The 20379-nt window shown below is 35.7% G+C and overlaps 1 protein-coding gene across 1 annotated transcript; it reads right to left on the bottom strand.

The window, feature by feature from the left end:
* Positions 1–2564: 2564 nt before the first annotated feature.
* On the bottom strand, positions 2565–18473 carry LOC120633407. Its single transcript, XM_039903614.1, has 2 exons — positions 18443–18473; positions 2565–2995 (listed from the first exon to the last, which is right to left on the bottom strand). The coding sequence occupies exons 1-2, from the start codon at positions 18471–18473 to the stop codon at positions 2565–2567; spliced, it is 462 nt and encodes a 153-aa protein (XP_039759548.1).
* Positions 18474–20379: the final 1906 nt, after the last annotated feature.

Here is a 20379-nt window from a genome sequence, read left to right as displayed (position 1 = left end):
GAACTAACAGCTTGTAAAAGAATTTAAAAAAAAAGGTTTTAAATATTGCTTTCAGTTACTGTAGTCGGAAAGATTAAAGGTTCAGTCGATGTTCTAAGATTAAAAATCTTTAGTAACGTTAGTGTTGCTAAACATAAGTGATCTTTAATCTTTAATCCCACTTAAGGTTTTAAGTACACTAGTTAATACTAACAAATAAAAACTTAAGTAGGAGCGCCACCCACGATGCGAGAGTTTAGCTGAATTGCCATTGAATAATCCAAACATACAACCGTGAATTTTACATGAGGCGCAAAACAATGAAAAATGCTGGCATCCGCTTTGCGTTCCACTATGTTGTTTTGTTTGTTTTTCACTGTTATTGCTTGTATTTCCTTTCTGCTATGTTTCATTATTTACGGACATTACCAGTGTTAGATGCCGGTTGAATAATTCGCGGAACTTGTGCACGAAACGTGTGTTAAAAGTAGCTGCTGCCCGCAACCTTTTTTTAGTAGTACTATAGCTTTATGTGTCAGAGCTTGTCCGGGGAAGTAGTATCGCCATGCTTATTTCTGCCGCTAAGCAGCATTGTTGCAATACTGTGTTCCAGTCTGAAGGGCGTCGTTGCCGGTGTATACGCATGTAGGCTCATAAGGCTTAACACCTACGCCTTAAGTTGATGGACACATGGCGACATGTTGCAGGACGTGCTCCATGCACGTGCCCCGTAAAGCGTAACTCTGTTTATAGGCTTTTTATAGTGCCATCTACTAGGTCTGTCAACAATTACTATAATCAAAAAACTTGTCCCGAAACGTTAACGTTAAAACTATGTGCTTTCAATGGATTAAATAAAATGCCTTTAACATGTCTCTATTCAGTGTCCATAGATGACATTTCTGATGAATAAATTACGAGGAAAATTTTGAAAATTTTGAAAATTTTGTTATATAACTTAATGGCATCGTAATCTTGTTGTAACCAGCCGGTCAGAACACACCACTTTTCTAGCGAGGTCACGGAGACAGTTGGGGACTCACGGATTCTCCTAATCTTATACGGTAAATAAAGTCGGCCGTACAAAAATATAGTTTATAAATCCTAAATCAGTGGCGGTCGTAAAATGTGGTCTCTATCCACAAAGCAGGAGTATAAGTTATTCATAAACGACGGGCGCTGTCAGGATTCCCGAGCCTAACGAGACAAAATGCCCTAAAAGGCAGTGACATATGCGGCAGAGTTTTTTTTTCATACCCAACCTCTCCCTGCGGAACAAACAACCTGAAGTCCCGTATACTCCATACGCGCTTTTATTACGGGGGAAAATATGTGAGATTTCTTAAGGAAAATTTGTAAGATCGTAGTTTATGTCTGTTTAGATGAGTTTCGGGGATCTCTTGTGTGCATTTATGCGGAATCTCGGTTGAAGAATTGTTCAATTTAAAGAAAGAAAGAAAGAAAGAAAAATTGTCTTTATTATCACACATTTGTGTAAAATGTTACATTTGTGTCATAAATTTGTTTAAATTGAAAATGTGTTACAAAACAAACTGGCTCAGTATAGCTGCATACTTGAAAGCGAAGCACTGGTTTTCAGCCAGCCCCCTTAACTTCGATGTCGCCGAACCCTCGCGCCTAAACAATAACAAAACAATCAAAATTGGTCTGGACGTCTGGTGACCCAAGAGCTGGCGCTTATTTAGCCCAACGGCTAAGTCTAGCAATTCAAAGGGGCAACAGCGCTAGCATTTTGGGTACCATGGCCATAAGTGAACAGTAAGACGGCTTATATTTATTGTAAATATTAACTTTAGTTTGTAATTATTATTATTTATAACTTAAAGTCTGATTTCTGACAATATTTTGACTTTCCAATAAAAAATTCGAATCTTAGCTAAATACATTCATAAAAAAAGAACAATACACAGAATATAATAAATGAACAAACGATAGTATCGCTTGTCGTAGAAATTCGACCAATAATTGCGTAAGGACTTTAAAGTAACAAAAAAAGCTTTTCATTTGTTAAAGCGTTTCGTATGCTTTTATATTGTGGCTGTAAACCACAAACGTGCATATTTTCTACAACTTTAATGCGTAATTATATAAACACTAGAGGTCCCTCGCGACTCCTTATGAGTTTCCCATACAATCTTTCTTACGCTACTCTACAAACGACCTACAGCGTCGACTCGCCCGCCTCTACTTTTACTACGTTTGTTTGACTCCTAAGGTTTATTGTTAATTACCCTATAACATTTCTCAACAATTGACTGTCCAAAGCCAATAAGATGTATTACTGGATTCCTTAGTATATTTCTTATCTTCTATTCTTATTTTATCAAATATCAGTATATTTCTTGACTTTAGCGCATCCTTTTTTTTTTTTTTTTTGTTGACGGGGGGGGAAATCTTCTCAAAAGATGCCCAATTCTCTGTGGGAGAATTTGGGTTATGTGGGATTTCTACCCACTAAAACCCCCTCGGTTGCCAGCCTCAGTACATAATGGGAGGCGCCGGGATCTCCTAGGAACGCACCGGTGCCTCCCTTGCACAACGCTTATAGCTCGTCCCGGGAAGATTTATGATTCCCGATTACCTGTAGGGCGCTGTCTTCTACGAGCAGGATTGGCTCGCTCTCGATCTCGCTCAGCAGCCTCCTTCTTGACTAGTACAGTTTCGCAGAAGGCCACCGCCTTCCACGCTCTATCCTCCGCGAGCATTGCTGCTATCACTGCTGCAGGAGAAAGATCTCTTCCAACGTGGCTGATCAGTAGATGGCGCTCCTGGTCCCAGGCCGGGCACTCTTCGAGTGTATGCTGCGCGGTGTCCCGGTCTCCTCCGCAATGGTGGCATTTTGGTGTCGCCTCACGACCAATCCGACACAAGTACTCCCCGAAACAACCATGCCCGGTGAGTACCTGAGTCAGTCTAAAGGTTACACTTCCACTTTTCCTTGACAACCAGGCCTCGAGGTTTGGTAGTATGGCACCAACAGCGACTTTAGCGCATCCTAACAAAAAACTTCGCTTAAGTAGTTGTTACTTATACTTCTTCATCATTACCGGCCAACTACAGCGCACGGGTTTAAGACCGTAGCCCATCACGCTGGCCCAGTGCGGATTGGTGGACTGTTACTATACTGTACTGTTACTTATATATAACCTAAGAACATTCCTAATAAACTCACACTGAGTAAAATTAATGCATAAATATAAAACCTTTTTCCAGGATTTTCAGGTAAAGTGGTGCTGATAGGTACGAGTCACATTAATATTGTACCTTGCTCTCTTCGTCACAAATCTAACATGACAATATAACTTATTCCCAAGCGCATACAACTGCGAGAGTCGTATGAGGGTTTTCAGTACCTTTGCCCCTATGAGACAGCTTGGTCGTAAGTAAAAAGATACATACTTTATATTATGTGTCATTCTGTATTTTATGTGACTAACATTATCTTGTCTCGTAAGTTCCTATTAGAATCAGGTCACTAAAGAAATTTCGGTATAACATTTTCAATGTTATTCTTATGTACGCATCAAAAGTGCCACCTATTACTACCTTGGGCCTACTTGAATAAAGATATTTTTGACTTTGACTTTGACTTTGACTTTGAATGGTATAGTAAGAATAATTTAGAAGTCAGACGAGAAACGTGGTGACACACGGGACATGATCATCATGTCCCGTGTGTCACCACGGAAAAACAAAATACAGTTGTCACCACATTTATCCTCGCTGCGTATACCTTACATGATATCTTAATTATTAATTATCAAATATTTATTAATAATAGTGTGATATTAAATCCTAATTCTATAATTATTATATACATCGAAATTAACTTATGTTTTGAGTTGACAAATTCTAATTTTTTGTTTTTTTTAGTTCCAAGTTGACATATTTTAATATTTAAATCAATTGCAATAATAAAATTTTAATTTGGGTATAATAATTTAAATTCAGTAAAGTAATAATAATTATTTCGACAAATTTTATTGCAATGCCCCGGCGGGGCGTCATGTCTCTTATGTATGTACATGAAGCAATAAATAAACAATAAACAATACGACTCCGGGTAATAAGGGTACTCGTACAATACTCGTACAGAGTGAGGAGCAGCGTGCTCTGTGCTACTACCACCATCTCATGCGATTGGTATCCCCAGCGTAGTGGTTATGGGTAAAACCGTTCCGTTGGGGGCCATTAGTCCATCAGTGGACTGTTAAAGGCTATTGACGATATAAATTCTATTCTAACGTCACTGTTTATAAAACAATAAAAATTATAGATCCATTTTGTCAAGAATGTGTTGATACCCGATACTTTTCTGGTGATTTGTACCAGCATTTATAACTCAAGAACGGCTGGACCAATTTTTATGATATTTTTTTTTTGGATTTCTCTTAGACCGAAATAGGATATTAAATATTGAAATATAACATTCATCAAATAAAAAGATCCGTGGTACGAAGTTCGCCGGGACAGCTAGTATGTATTTGACGGCCGACTGGCGCAGTGGGCAGGGACCCTGCTTTCTGAATCCAAGGCCGTGGGTTCGATTCCCACAACTGGGAAAATGTTTTCAGTGTCTGGGTGTTTATCTGTATATAATAAGTATTTATATGTATTATTTTCATAAAAATATTCATCAGCTATCTTAGTAACTATAACACAAGCTACGCTTACTTTGGGGCTAGATGGCGATGTGTGTATTGTCGTAGTATTTATTATTTATGTATATAAACATAAACATAAATACACATACATACACATATAGTATTAAAATATTTATAGTGACAAATAGTGCCTCCTTTGAACAAAAGTCGTGTACTTTTAAAAAACGCAATGGACTTTGAACAGAAATACATAGTAGCTTAGAGATGAGTGTGTTCGCTAGCAAATAATTCTGTTGTATCTGATAACAATACCTACCTAATGAATGTAGCAAACAAGTTGTACTGGTTTTGTTCAATAAAACTCTTTTAATGTTTTCATTTTCATAGCGTTAGAAGGTACTTCCCCGGATAAGCTCTGACAAAATAAGCTCTACTACTGTACTACTGTTTTGCTTTGCACACCAAATTTCGAATAGGTGGTATCCGACTTTTTTGGATCATCATCTTATCGACTTACTTGAGATGAAGAACCCTGCCTGTGACTGATTTGAACTTTTAAAACAAAAAGTTACTTTTGTTACGTTTTATCTGCTGACTTTTTATAACCCCGAATCCAATTTTGTCCTCACATAAACGGGGTTCAAATATATTTCTTATTTGAGCAGGCAAATAAAAGCTAAAACAACATTTGAGTAATAAAACTTCGCGCACTTTCAAAAAGGTTAGACCACTTGAGCTAATATGCTAAAACAATATAAAACGTTTTTCTTAACCAAAAAGACGCTGCTCATGCTAAAATATACGTTTTGCATAAAATCTAACGTTTTTTCATTTATTACTTAAAACATAATTTCATTATCTCAAGTACAAGCTGGTGAAAATTTAGTTAGAAGATGATAAATGGTACTTAATTGTATATGACTGCACTGAAACAAAAACTAGCTTTTCTCCTAACTTCGACGGCGTACTTCTAATCATCCGCTATAATTATTGAACGCAATATCAACTGCGCTACACTTTCTGTTTAAATTTTCGAAATTATCCCCGTGACTTCACCGGCGTAAAACTTCTGAATTGCATTTTTCCCCTTCTAGACTGTCCTATGCTATACTTATTGAACGCAAAAGCAACGGCACTACACTTAGGGTTCTTTCTGTTTAATTTTTTTTCATATGATAACTAGCTTGTCTTGTAACTTCGCCGGCATAAAACTTCTGAGTTGCATTTTCCCCTTTCTAGACTGTCATATGCTATTCTTATTGAAAGCAATAGCGACGATATATGATAGATGATGATAACTAATAGATGATAACATGATGTTTAATAGCATATAATATGAGACATCTATATATGATAACTAGCTTCTCCCCGTGTCTTCGCTGGCATACAACTTCTGAATTGCTTTTTTTCTCTTCTAGACTGTCATATGCTATACTTATTGAACGCAATAGCGACGGCACTACACTTAGCGTTCTTTCTGTTTAAATGTTTTGATATGATAAATAGCTTCTCCCGTGACTTCGCCGGCATAAAACTTCTGAATTGCATTTTCCCCCTTTCTAGACTGTCATATGCTATACTTATTGAAAGCAATAGCGAGGGCACTACACTTAGCGTTCTTTCTGTTTAAATGTTATTATATGATAACTAGCTTCTCCCCTCGTCTTCGCTGGCGTACAACTTCTGAATTGCTTTTTTTTCTTTTGTAGACTGTCATATGCTATACTTATTGAACACAATAGCGACGGCACTATACTTAGCGTTCTTTCTGTTTATTTTATTGTCATGTGATAACTAGCTTCTCCCGTGACTTCGCCGGCATAAAACTTATGAGTTGCATTTTCCCCCTTTCTAGACTGTCATATGCTATACTTATTGAAAGCAATAGCGAGGGCACTACACTTAGCGTTCTTTCTGTTTAAATGTTATTATATGATAACTAGCTTCTCCCCGTGTCTTCGCCGGCGTGCAACTTCTGAATTGCAATTTTTTTTCCTTCTAAACTGTCATCCGTTTGACTTATTTAACGCAATAGCGACTGCGCTATATTTCTTCCAAAAATAACGCGTTAAGACAACAAAAAAGTAACTCTCAGCATAAATATTATTAATATAGATTAAACTGCTCTTCGAAGTTTAATAAATCTAAACCTTTAAAGAACTTAATTTATTTATATGAACAGTACATTTTTATCTGTCGAAAAGTAAAATGTTGTAAAGTTGTGTTATAAATATGTATGTAATATAAATAATGTAACGTAATGTTGTGTTGTAGAGGTACTACGGCGTAGTAGCAAAGTCGCCGTAGTACCTCTACGTGATGTACTTTTAAATCAATACGAGACATCTATTTATAAAAACAGCTTTCAAACCCGAATACAAACAAATGGAAAAAGATGTCCGATTTTCGGTTGTAATTTTAAGAGAACTATGTTCGCTTCATAGCACGAAGTGAAGGTAAATAGCCCATGGTAAAGTAAACGTTAAAGTCATTTAGGCTCAAAACTTATTATTCATAAAGTCTGTCAAGAATATCTCGCCCTTGAGCAATAAAATACCGTAGAAGAGGGTCTTATGACACTTTCTGTAAGGTCAGAGGTTTTCTACATAAGTTCAAGTCTATATTACATGTAGTCTAGGCTGGATCAATTTAATTGACAAATATATTAGATATCTGATTAAGAGTCTCTTCAGTAGTCGGTACCACTTACGTACGTATACGTAATATATACATGTATATATATATTGCCAAACCTTTTGATTTGAACCCAGCAATATTCTGTATATTGTCAATATAATGCAGCTGGAATGCTTTGCCAGTTTAGCTACGGTCCACGTAGGTACGTGGACTGCGGCTAAACTAAAACCATTTCTACAACTTCGTTTATATACACATATAAATAGTTATACTTCTTCGCAGACTTTATCTCGGTAAAATTTGCCTTCTAGACCTATGCAATGGTAGAATCACTACTAACAGATAAACTAAAATTTTCAATGCTACCACTGCTTGAAATAAATTAATTTAAATTTGAAGATGATGGAGTGAATGACTGATTTTAAAATGCACAAATAGATTCGGACTATGGATGTTAACCTGAACTACGGATATTATGCTAGCTTAATGGTAAAGCGCTCAGGCCACGATTGCCAGAGGTTCAAATCCTTTCGTTTCCGATATTTAAATATTTCCTGTACCTTTTAAAAATGTATAATATTGATATTTCTTCCGAGTGTAGGTAAAAATACTTAATAATTATTGCAAAATGACTGGTTGTTATCAATGCACAATCTAAGCTACTGGACGGATCTAGCTTATATTAAGTAAACAGATGGCTTCGTAACGTTGGCTTAAAGTAGTTTTGAAAATTCAACCACTAAAAGAGTGAAACGTGAAATTTTTGGAGCCTAAACCATTCTAACTCTTTAAATAGAGAATAGTTATTTCATAGAGAGTGAGAAAAGTTAACAATGATGAAGAGGAGATAATAGGAGTTTGAAATTTCAACTTAATAATCAAAATTGAACTTAAAGTGAGCGCAATAGCAAAAGCTTTTCATATAAACATTAAAAAAATATATAGAGATATATTAGAATATATTTCTACGTTATTTGATAGAGAGTGAGAGAAGTTGACAATGATGAAGAGGAGATAATAGGAGTTTGAAATTTCAACTTAATAATCAAATTGAACTTAAAGTGAGCGCAAGATTTGCTCTTGCGCTCACTTTAAGTTTTTCATATTATAGTGCATTAAAAATATAAAGAGATTTATTAGAATATATTGCTACTATCATTTATATTTTCTAGATCAATTAATGTCTGCACTCGACCTCAGCTTGTCGTGTGTGAGAAAATATTCGTCCCCGAGCTGTCACATCAGGCTGAGTCTTAAAATATTATACCCGTAGTTTTGTACACTCACCTAGAGTGTATGGTACTGTGGGGTACGCCTAGGTGGCGTAACAGGGTAAGGACCATTGGGCATTGGTATTGATTAATTGATAAAACTTGTAAGGATTCCCATAAAGAGCCGATATAAGTGACAGGAAACAGTACGAACTTTATTGTCTTAAATTATAGCTAGCTAGCTGTAGTCTGCGTTCTTCGCCCGCGTTAATAAGGGTTTTTTTTACAAATTCCGAGGTAACCGTTAGTTTTATTCAGATAAAAAATAACCCGCGTTAGTAAGTGGCTTGGTTAGGGCGTGAGCAAGGACAAACACAGAAACTTTCACATTTATTTTAGAATCAGTTTACGATGTCTACATGAGGTCGATGTGGTGTTACATGAGTCTATATAATCGTAATCAAAAAATATTGAAATTATTTAAATAAATAACTAAAATGCCGAAATTGAGGTTACGTACAAGTAAAAGGTAACTCTTTAAGAAATCTGTGTGTTTGTGTGTGTGGATGTGTCTCTCTCTCACTCTGTGTGTGTGTGTGTGTGTGTTTGCGTGTGTATCCAAGTTTCGGTTACCATTAAGATTATGTACAAAATATAATAACAAATTATTGGAGTTATGAGTGTGTTACGATGCAGCAACCCAAGTTTCCGATACTGGACGCCTCGTCTGAACAAAACCACGCGAAGATAGTTATATCACGACGTCTGCTACTTGCCAAGTATCGGCGTTGCCTTCCCAACTAGAGTATTTTAAACATTCAGTAGTCTCGGGTACCGATACGTTTGGTCTAGACTATAGAAAAGTCCTATTATAGTATAAAGGACTACATAAACGATAAAAAAGCTTGGGTGTAAACTATTGCTCTAACCAGGTTGCTCTTCTAATGATTTAAAATGACATTGTGAGATGGTGATAACAAAAAAAAAAAAACACCCGGCTAAGTTTGTTGTGGGCTTATTCTTAGACCAGGACGCGTTTGGAACCCTCGTAGCTTTAGTTTTAAGTTTACGAATGTGGTTATCGCCATCATCTCACTACCGTGTAATTCTTATGTACGCATCAAAAGTGCCAACTATGGGCCTACTTGAATAAAGATATTTTTGACTTTGACTTTTGACTTTGACTTTATAGACACGATTGTGTTGTTAATTTTTTATTATAATAATTTTATTTAAAAAGATATAAAAATGTATTTGCTCCCCGCACAGATTGGAAGTTCCATCTAATAAATTTAATCCTCCTGAATGCGTTTACCTTTATAATGTAGTTTTGTAACATTTGTAGAAATTATATTTGTGATTTAGTTACTTTGTTTGTATTCAGTCTACATTCAATTCAACTGAATGAATTTAATTGATTAAGTAATCCTAAAATTGCATTATTTATTGCTACATCTTGTCAAAGAATAATAAGTTGCTTAATTTCTTTGGAGAAGTCTTGTAGTCTTTGGAGAAGTCTTGCAGTCTTTGGATATCCGAGAACTTTGATCTTGGATGTTGGTGTCCCGAGATTTGAAAAAGGTGAAACTACTCCAATTCCAAAATAGACCTGATGCAACTACTACTCACAAAATTCCTCTTGTTAATTAAAATTTAACACATCTTAACGAAATAACTATCAAAGTTTATCACAAAAATCAGGGCCTTCACTATTAAAACCAAAAGCAATGCAGCAATTTATACATCTTGCTCCACTTTAATCTACTACAATCCACACTTACAAAATAAAAGCAGCGAGAGATTAAAAAAATATAATGAAGATAACATCATCGTGGAAACTGTGGTACCCATTATACTAATGCTGAAACACCTCGTTGGGTGAAACTTAGATTATTTAACTCGAGTATAAAATACGTGCTGCTTTATGGATGCGAGACGTGGAAGAACACAGTTCAGTTGACACGTTCACCAGGTATTTGTTGATCGCTGCCTATGACGTAATTTAAAAATCTTGTGACCAGATACGATTACTTATTTGGATTAATGGAGGCTTTGCCACGAATATCCAATTGAAGTCCAAATACTTCGCCGCAAATGTAACTGGATTGGTCACACCCTAAGGAGGAACCTGGGTCACGTTCCCAGACAGGCCTTTGACTGGACCCACAGAGGAATCATAAAAGGGGAAAACCGAAAGAAACCTGGCGAAGAACTTCCATAATTGAATCGCGGAGGATTGGCCTAAGCTGACAGGTCGCAATGGAGAAGTATTGTGTCTGCCCTGTGCCCCAAAGCAGGGCGCAAAGATGAAGAAATGCTGATGATATTTATTTAGTGGCAGACAAGACGAAGCGGTGATATTTATCATTTATTATGTTGCTACTTATTATAGTATCCAAATTATCACATTTGAATAGATTATAAAACAACTAATCAACTTGACCTCTGATATGAGATAATTGAAAGCCACTACAAGATGAACAAATAAAACACGTATTTTAAAGACCGGTGATTATTCGAGCCTAATTATGTCAAATGAGTAGATTATTCTAACTTATGTATATTAAATCAACGAAAATATTACTAAGCCTGCAACATAAGGTGATAAGAAAATGTTTTATGATCTAATATTTTAGCCATCTAACGCTAGATGGTCATGATAAATTTGCCTTCTTGCGTATTTCTGTTGCTCTTTTTTTATTTATAATTCTAAGGAGAGAAATCTAACATTTTTTTCTCTTTTTAATATTTTTGTTTCAAAATATGAAAAACTTACCAATAGTCGGTCATTTAAATGAATCTCTTTGGTAAAGACATAGGAAGTTGCTCGCTGTGAATTTTTTAATTGCCAGCTAAATAAAACCTGAGTGGACTCCAATTATAAATAGCAAACTGCAAAATAAGAAAAATTATGAGGACAAGATTGGAAGAAGCGGTTGAAATTCAGAAATTTCATAAAAGAAAATTACATTAATTAAAACGGCTTCTGATGCTAAAGCCTAATTAAAAACATTTTTTGGTTTATTTATTCTTGGCTTCCGAAAATGGACGCGACTATGTTTAACAGATTATTTTATTAATTCATAATAATTAAAATTATATGGTTTTTGGGTGGCCTATTTTATTGAACTGAACTTTAGAACGTGCTATTTGTAGGCTGCGCTGGTACAGTTATTACAAAACATTGCTTAAAATAGAAGAATGCTCCGTTTTGATCTGTTTTTCTTCGAGCCCTAAGATCTAACCCCTGCAGTAGCCACCTTATTGGTCCAAATCCTCAGTGTTATTGTGACAACCAATCTGATAAATAGTTCTGTGCTAACCAAAAGGTGTAGTCAATGCTGTGTATACACATACAAGACAAAATTATTATTTTAAATATGTTTTAGAAAAACCTATGTTAATATTATAAAGAGGAAATATTTATTTGTCTGTTTGTGATCGGTAAACTCTTAAACTTTTTTTTTTTTTTTAGAAGAACGTTTTTAATAGCTCTTTTAGCCAGAAATAACATATGTTTTATTTTATTTCAGTACCGAGAAGAGAGAGTGTATCTGTATATTATAAGTTTATGTACATTATTCATAAAAATATTCATAAGTTATCTTAGTACCCATAACACAAGCTACGCTTACTTTGGCGCTAGAAGGCGATGCGTGTACTGTCGAAGTATGTATATATATTCATTTCAGCACGAAATAATTTTATATACACACTAATATCATAGTTCTTGTTCATAGTTGTTTTTTATGTTTATAGACGAGCGCTTGGCTGCAATCACACCTGATGGTAAGCGATGATGCAGCCTAAGGTGGAGCGCGTGAAATAGTGCTACTGCAATGCTTTATCCGCGTGCGCTGACTAAATAGTACGTCGGGCAGGGTCTTTAGCTTTCGTTCTGTCTCCCTCTTTTGAGCCGCTCCATTACTGGAGGTTGGCCGTCAGCTTACGCCAAGCGAAACAATGTTTCCACGCTTACGATATTGGTCCAATGATGCGCAACTATGCCTTCTTCCTTCTTCCAATGATGTGTTCGTCATTTGACCTATACTTTGTCCATATTATGAGCTGGAGCAGTTGGTAACGCTCATGTCTCAGGACGCGTTGGAGTACTGGAGAGCATTATGCGGTAGCACCACATCTCAAAGCCTTCGAGACGTTAGCTTTCGTTAAGTTATACTTTTTAATGCGAAAAAGAACCCTCCAGAACACAAAATAGCCTTTGTTACGCGGACTTACTCGTACTTGCTAAATCCTTGACAGCATGAATCCTTGAGGTGGTCGAAGAAAGCTTAGCGCGTTCAGAAATACGGTTCCCGACGCGGACTCAATCTAATAAAACAGCTAGATGTTTGCTAGTGTAAAATTACTAGTAATTTTATACCAAAACCGCACTGTAAATCTAGTACTAAATAAACATCGTTCAATATAATATTGATCTAGTTATCGTGATTGTTTATTTAATGGGAATACCATGTAGTAACAATCACTTCAATTTACCAACACAATATTTGATTGGCCAAATATTTGTTCGAAGGTGACGAGGTTAAAATATTGTATAATAAAATCGCTATCAATAATATATATAATAAATTATTTTATTGGTTACTGTTGTGAATAGGTTATCAGAAAAACGTGGAAATTCATAGAAACGAATAAAACTGGTTTGGAGGATCTGTAATGACAACCCCGCACCCGTAGGCGCAGCGATGTCCAACCCAAAACGAGGTGTACAACGATATCGCAAGAAGCTAGAAGCTCACAAAGACCTACGTCCCGAAGTAGTTATAAATTGGTTGATGGTAAAAAATGTGCTATTTGGAATGCTGGCTCTTTTTAAATACATTTACTTATGTGCATTATTTATCTGGACGATAGCATATTCTAAAAGCATGTTCTTTTTCAGGCAATAGTTCCAGGGTTATTGTTTGTATTTCTTTCTATTTGTTCAGCCAAAACTTTGGAACGGCTCATGCGATTCGGACACAGCTTTTACAGACTGAGCGCTACCAGTCTGTAAAAGCTGTGTATCCTTTTTTCGAGCAAGGATTATAGAAAATCCGAAATTAGCAGCAGAAGTAAGCTAAGGCAGTTGCGGTAAACTCTTGCGCTGATTCAATAAATTGCAGGAATTATCACGTGAATTTCACTTTTATAATCGACTTACCGCACATCTGCGAATCGGCGTGAAGCCTTTAAATTTTGCCTTTATTTTGAATTTTCAATTACCTATTTTACACAAAATTTAATTTTTTTAAGTGATTTTTATTAAAATATTATACCCACAACCAATATTGTCACTTTATCTTGGCGAAATGACCATTAAGCTTATTTAGCTAGAATCCGCGTAATCCAGGAAAATCTCAACGGTGGAATTTTTATCTTAATCTATCTTTATACTCACAACCAGATCTTCCAAAAGAAGAAGCAGAAGAAATACTTTATTGCACACAAACATCAAAATATACATAAAATAAAAATAAACTAAAAGAACTATAAGAACAAAAATTGCACAACACAACATAACAAAAGGTCTACGCAAGTATTTTCACTCCGACGGCGGAGATTCATAAGATGTTGAACGTACAGTGAATAATTGCAAAATTAGTCAGCTTTTATACCTTTTTTCTCCATCTTACACGTCTAGAGCCACCTCATAAGCACCACTTCATAAACTGTTTTTATCCGACCCCAAATAAATAAACTATAACTACGCAATATATTTATTCAATATTCGCAGTAATATAGATAATCTGTCAAATTTATTCTTTAGGTATGTTACCTAATGATTATTTGATCGGTAGAAAATAACCTACTTCGTAACAGAACACCTTTCCACACTTACTATAGTAATATGCTATAAGCAATACTGAGCTTTATTTATACTAGTCTCAATATGTATCAATGTCCCCTGCACACATTTCACAAACGATATTTTCCATGCTGACGTTTCATATCGCACATTGGTCGCAATTAATATGGCAACATTTCCTCTCTAAAACGAATTCTATTTGAAACCTGTCGCAATATGACAAGCTGTATTTTGATTATATATATATATATATATATATATATATATATATATTCAAACTATTCAAAGGTCCCAAACTCGTCTATCCCGCTTTTGTGATGTCCTTTCCTCTAAAGTTCCCTGTTTTTAATTGTTATTATATGTTCAATATATATATATATATATAAAACTAACTGTTAACTGTAAATGGTAAGCGTTGGTCGACCCCCAACGAGGTGGACAGACGTTATTAAGAGCGATGCAGGTAGCCGTTGGACCCGAGTGGCACAAAACCGTGGAATTTTGTACTCCCTACAAAATACAGCAGCAGACATTTATCGGTGGATATGATGATTATGACCAAAATTAAAGTTTAATATATGTAGATTTTTCATAAATAGGAAATAGTACCAATTTAATTAGTTTATTACTCATATTTGTATTGTCGGTGCTGCATAAGAACTACCAATCTAATTTCAATCATCTCTTTTTTTTTCTTTATTGCCGCCGATCAATCTCCTTCCTGCCATCTCCACGTCATTCGCAAATACCTTGTGCCCACTTGGCACACTCAAGGCCATAAACAAGAATTGAATTAAATTGAATATATTCAAACTAAATAATAACCTCGCTGCGGTGGTTTCGAGGACGTTTTAGATTTTATTTAGTTTTTAAATAGTTTACTTTAGGTTATAGTTACGTATTAATAAAAATTATATTTACTACAAATTAATTTGATAAAAAATAAATAACAATTAATATATTCAAACGAAAAATATTTTTACCTCAAGTAGACTTATGTTTCGTTCAAAAGTAAGTCCGAGAAAAAACACGATCTTGGGTTCATTGCAAATAAGATAGGTTAATGAAGTAAAATAACTTAGTATTGTTTTAGCGCAACAATAGTCTGTAACAGTCCACTTTTGGAATACAGGCCCCTGTCAATGGGAAGGTTTGCTCATAATCACTACGCTGTGGAAAAGGGTTGGCGAATCGCAGTAGATGTAGTAATAGCGCCAAGATCACTACTGCCCGGTCTCCGATATATTCCCTTAATCGCCTCGTACCACACCCGCGGAAAGTTAAGTGGTGGTAACAATTACACTCTAATCTGCCGTGCTGACCTCACATCATAAAGATCTTGTACTACTAAAATGCGAGAATACTTGGCGTTATAACTTTGCTGTTAGCAAAGTAAACCATGCCTAAAATATCTTTTAAAAATTCAATTCAAATAAATTACGGTAAAAAATTAGTGTTACTGACAGCTGTAAAGGATTAAGGCCACTTATAAAGTCTGCCTTTGAAACTCAGAAGTGAAAGGGATTCAATTTAAAATGGGTTTAATTTAAATTACAAGTCTTATTTAATAACTAACATATTGTACGCACACCAAACTTTTTATTCATCATCAATAAAAAGTCGCGACGTCCACTGCTTGACATGGTAGTTTTTATCGATTTCAAGCCACTCACTACGATTTTAAGCCACTTGTACTACATGACACATATGTCCGACACTAACTAATCTATCCGACTCGTAGGGGGTCCAATAATTTAATAAACACGCACGTAAAGTTTTGAACCACGTTTCTGATACATAATGCTAGGATGTCAACCTCTTTCCTTCAACTGTGTTTCCTGCCACTTATAACTTGTACAACTTCAAGGTATGATATCTTCGTATGATAAATACGAAGAAATATCATGAAGTTTGTAAGGATGAATGGGTGGATGCATGTTTGTTCACACAAAAATCGCTAAACCATTCTGATTGAATTTTGGAATAGAGATAGATTATGCCCTAGATTAACATATAGACTGCTTTTTATCCCGGAAAAATGTTCGGTTCCGCAGAACTCATGAAAAACCAAAAAACCGCCTTCGAAGACGCGGGCTACGGCTGGTTTAGTCATACGTTTAATTGTTACATTATTAAAATTGTATCGTTCTCATAACCTGTAATATCTAAAAATAACAATAAAAATAGGCACAACATAACGAAATAATAAAATAAACATATATAGCTTGGAGGCGAACTGTTAAATAAATACACAGACAATGTCCTTCTATAGCACGTAAGCACATAAAAGCCTATACAAATTCGGAAAGAGGCCCTTCACAGACCGCAGGTAACCGCATGCAATCCACCCTCACGTTTATAAGCAATAGAAAGCGTATAACATTATACGGATGACGCCGAAACTGTGTATAAGCGTCCATTTTGGGCCCCTTCGTGTAATTTCACGTCTTTTCGTTTCACGGAACTTTTTGCTACGATAGTCTGTGCTCGCGAATGACGTCACAATTACGCATTTTTAGCTATGAAAAATGGCAGCGCGATATACAAATTTTAGGGTAATAGTGCTCCTTACCATAATGATAAAATATAGTTGTATAAAATAGTGTGTAGGTGCATATACCGAAAAACCCAAAAAAAATTGAAGTAGTAGTTTGGATTTCAGTGGCAGAGCTCGTCCAGGGATTATCGCCATGCTTATTTCTGTCTGTTATTGTACAAAGGGCGTGGTTGGCGACGTAATTAGATACATTGAGATTTACACCCACGCTTCTGGTTAATGGAGACTTGGCAGCACAGGGCGGCGTTCCAAGCTTGCTTGGTCTTTCAAATATTATTATAAGAAAAAAAACTAAATCAAATAGGAGTAAAAGAAAGTTTACGTGAACTTTACGTTTTACGTGAATTTTACGCTTAAATTTTCTTTGTAAATATTTAAATGTAGAATGTAAATAGTTGATGTTGAAAAAGCACAACTGCTGAGTTTCTTGCCGGCTTCTTCTCGTTAGAATCTGTCTTCCGAACCGGTGGTAATGTCACTACAAACAGACGAACTTGACGTTTTAAAAGTACCTTTACTACTTGAAATAAATGAAATTAGATTTATTTTTTAAATTTTGCGTATCAGCGAAACAAACAATGTTTGTTTTGTGCTTCATTAAGAAAAGGGGTTTTCGTAAAATGGCCTCATCCATGAACTGTTATTTTAGTTTAACTGAGATTTTATACTTAACTAGCTAAAACCCTTTTTTGGCCGTGGAAACATCAAGATTAAAAACATATAAATCACTCTTATTTAGTAATGCAATAAAACAATAAAATAAATCTTTTTCCGGAGATTAGTTTGGTCTAAAACCCTTAACGTCCAAGAAATTTTCTAAGCTTTCATCCCGAATTATCCCGTCCATCCAGAGTCCCTGGGGTAGCTAAGTGTGCATGACAGCTAAAAGGATTACTCCATTCCAGAAGTCTGCTTTCGAAATATTGAATGAAGTACGCGAAGGATCCAATTTAAAATGGCTATTTGAAAGTCCCTTTTAGAAATAAATTAATGTTTGGTTAGCTCGAACCGCTACTTTGGATTTAATATTATCATTTTAGCACGCTTAGGAATATTTTATAACTGTTAATTATTTCGCTGACTGTAATTTGCCGAATTTCCATTTTTTTTTCGTTTTGATTGAAAATATCTAAAGTACTTGCAGGGCTTTCAGTCGTAGTTGTAAGCGGTTGCCCCCCCTGGCTGATACCTACGCTACGCCATAAACATGTTGTGACGTTACTACAAGATTCATTAGTATAGAATTGCTTTAACAGTTCTATGTTGCTTTCGTAATAATACTTGCCTAAATATTTACGAACGAACGACGAATATTACGACACGAACACGAATGTAAAAAGCGGAAAAATAGTATTATTCCAAGTCCTATCCCCACGTTCTCCAACATAGTACAATTTTGGTGACAGAGCTCATCGGAGAATGTACTATCACCATTTTTATTTCTGCCGCTAAGCAGCATTATTGCAATGCCGTGTTCGCGGTCTGAAGGGCGTGGTTCCTGGTGTAATTACAGGCACATGAGTCTTACCACCTACGCAATAAATTGCTGGACACGGGGCGACATGTTGCAGGACGTGCTCTTTGCCTGATGCTGTTTTATAGGCGATGGTTGTCCACTTACCATCAAGTACGCCATCTGCATGGTCTGTCATTATTGTAATCAGTACTCTTGTTAAAACTTTGGCAAGTTGTTTGAATCAATAATAGTACCATAAAAAATAAAAATCATAATATAAAAAAAATATATATTGTCCTAATCCAAAGGTTGCCTGGCAGAGATCGCTACTAAGCGATAAGGCCGCCTTTTGTATTGTATTTCTGTCTTTGTATTTCTTTTGTTATTTTTTTTAGTTTCCTAACTTCATAGTTGGGTACAAATAAGGATTAAAATAATAATTATTATTATTATCGACACAGCTTCGACCAATATCTTAAGAAGCTTTCGCTTGGTTGTTGGATCAAGGGTCGGATACAGAAGGAAGTAGTCCTTGAAACGGCCGGTTGCTTGGGCATTCAAAAGCCCCGCAAGCGAAGGGTGGATGTTTTTTTATAAATTTTTAATAGTGTTTTTTATTTTATTTTTTAGCATTGTTAAGAATTAAAAAAAAATGATGAAAAAGAATTAATGATAGATAATGATAATAATAATAAAACGTAAGATTAAGATTGATAATATGAAGATAAATATGTGTCCGACATAAATTCGTCTTGTTTTAAAACTAACTTGAACTCGATCTATCTCAAGTTCTTTGTTTGCGTTAGCCTGTCAAAAAAAAAAAAAACATGTTTGGGGATGTTATTCATAAATCCCCTCGTATATTTCTGTGCTCCTTTTTTTGTTTTTTTTTTATTCTGGGGAAATGGAGACCACCACACCACAGGGAGGTAAAGTGGTTATGTCGGACTCTTACCAACTAAAACCCAACTATGTTCCAACTCGTCGCTGGTGACTGGGTCATGGGACGCTTTCGCACAAAACCGCAACAAAGCCAGCGGCGCCTACCTAGGCAGACACTCCTCTCAGAGAACAACAATAACCCCTAAACACCATCGAAGGCAAATCAGGATCACGGGGTGTACCTTTTAACTCGAGGACTCATCTCTGACGGGCTACAGAATCAAATACTTCAGTGTCCCTAGAGTGATTTAACAATAATAAGTAACTGTGGCGTTAAGAAAACCTGGTCAGTTTAATAAATAAATAAATATACTACGACAATACACACATCGACCCAAAGTAAGCGTAGCTTGTGTTATGGGTACTTACGAATGATGAATATTTTTATGAATAATATACATAAATACTTAAAAAAATTCATGCTCATCACACAAACATTATCCAGTAGTGGGTATCGAACCTAAGGCCTTGGGCTCAGAAAGCAGGGTCGCTGCAAACTGCGCCAATCGGCCGTCAATATAGTTTGGTATGAAGTATCAAATTTAGCATTTGGCCCTCCATAAACATTGATAGATTTACGCTAACCTGTGACTTTAGCTTACATGAAAAGCCTTAGTTTGTGTTTTCTGGACTTCGAAATATTATCACCTGAAGTGGATGATTGGTGTTATCTGAGTTTCTAAGTTATATTGTAGTATGTGAAAGTGAAAATAATGTTTTCATTCAAAAAGCATACATAACGATTGAATTCAATTTGAATTCATTTTGCCGCAGAAACAAAGCATCCATATTGCGGGCTCCATTTTAATTGCGAGGCGTCGTGTATCCGCGAAACATCATATCGAATGGTGGAATATCAATTGTTAATAACCAGCAGGGCATATTGAGCTCTATGTTGTAAGAATAGGGTTTAAAATAGCAGAATGTGTTGGTATAACGTCGCATGTCGTTGGGCAGGTACGAGTGGATGTGTCAGTTTTCCCGTGAGAATAACCGATTTGGTTCGGAACAGGCGAATATTTGCTTACGTAGGATGTTCATTAGTACACCGTAGTTTCTTTTTACCTAGCTTTACGACACCGCTTTAACCGCAAGGAAAATGTATTTAGGTATTTGTTTGTTTACAAGGTCATTTATTTATCAGGTTCACCAAGAGATTA

Source organism: Pararge aegeria, chromosome 21, assembly GCF_905163445.1.
Source record: "Pararge aegeria chromosome 21, ilParAegt1.1, whole genome shotgun sequence".
NCBI lineage: Eukaryota > Metazoa > Arthropoda > Insecta > Lepidoptera > Nymphalidae > Pararge > Pararge aegeria.
The sequence above is the reverse complement of the archived record's forward strand: the minus strand, read 5'-3'. Positions and strand labels throughout refer to the sequence as shown.

Bases quoted from the DNA above. Each gene is read 5' to 3' on its own strand.
- LOC120633407 (XM_039903614.1), bottom strand. From the start codon at position 18,473: ATGACAGACCATGCAGATGGCGTACTTGATG. The intron at 2,996-18,442 runs GTAAGTGGACAA...GTTTTTTGTTAG, and splicing joins TGCAGATGGCGTACTTGATG to GATGCGCTAAAGTCGCTGTT.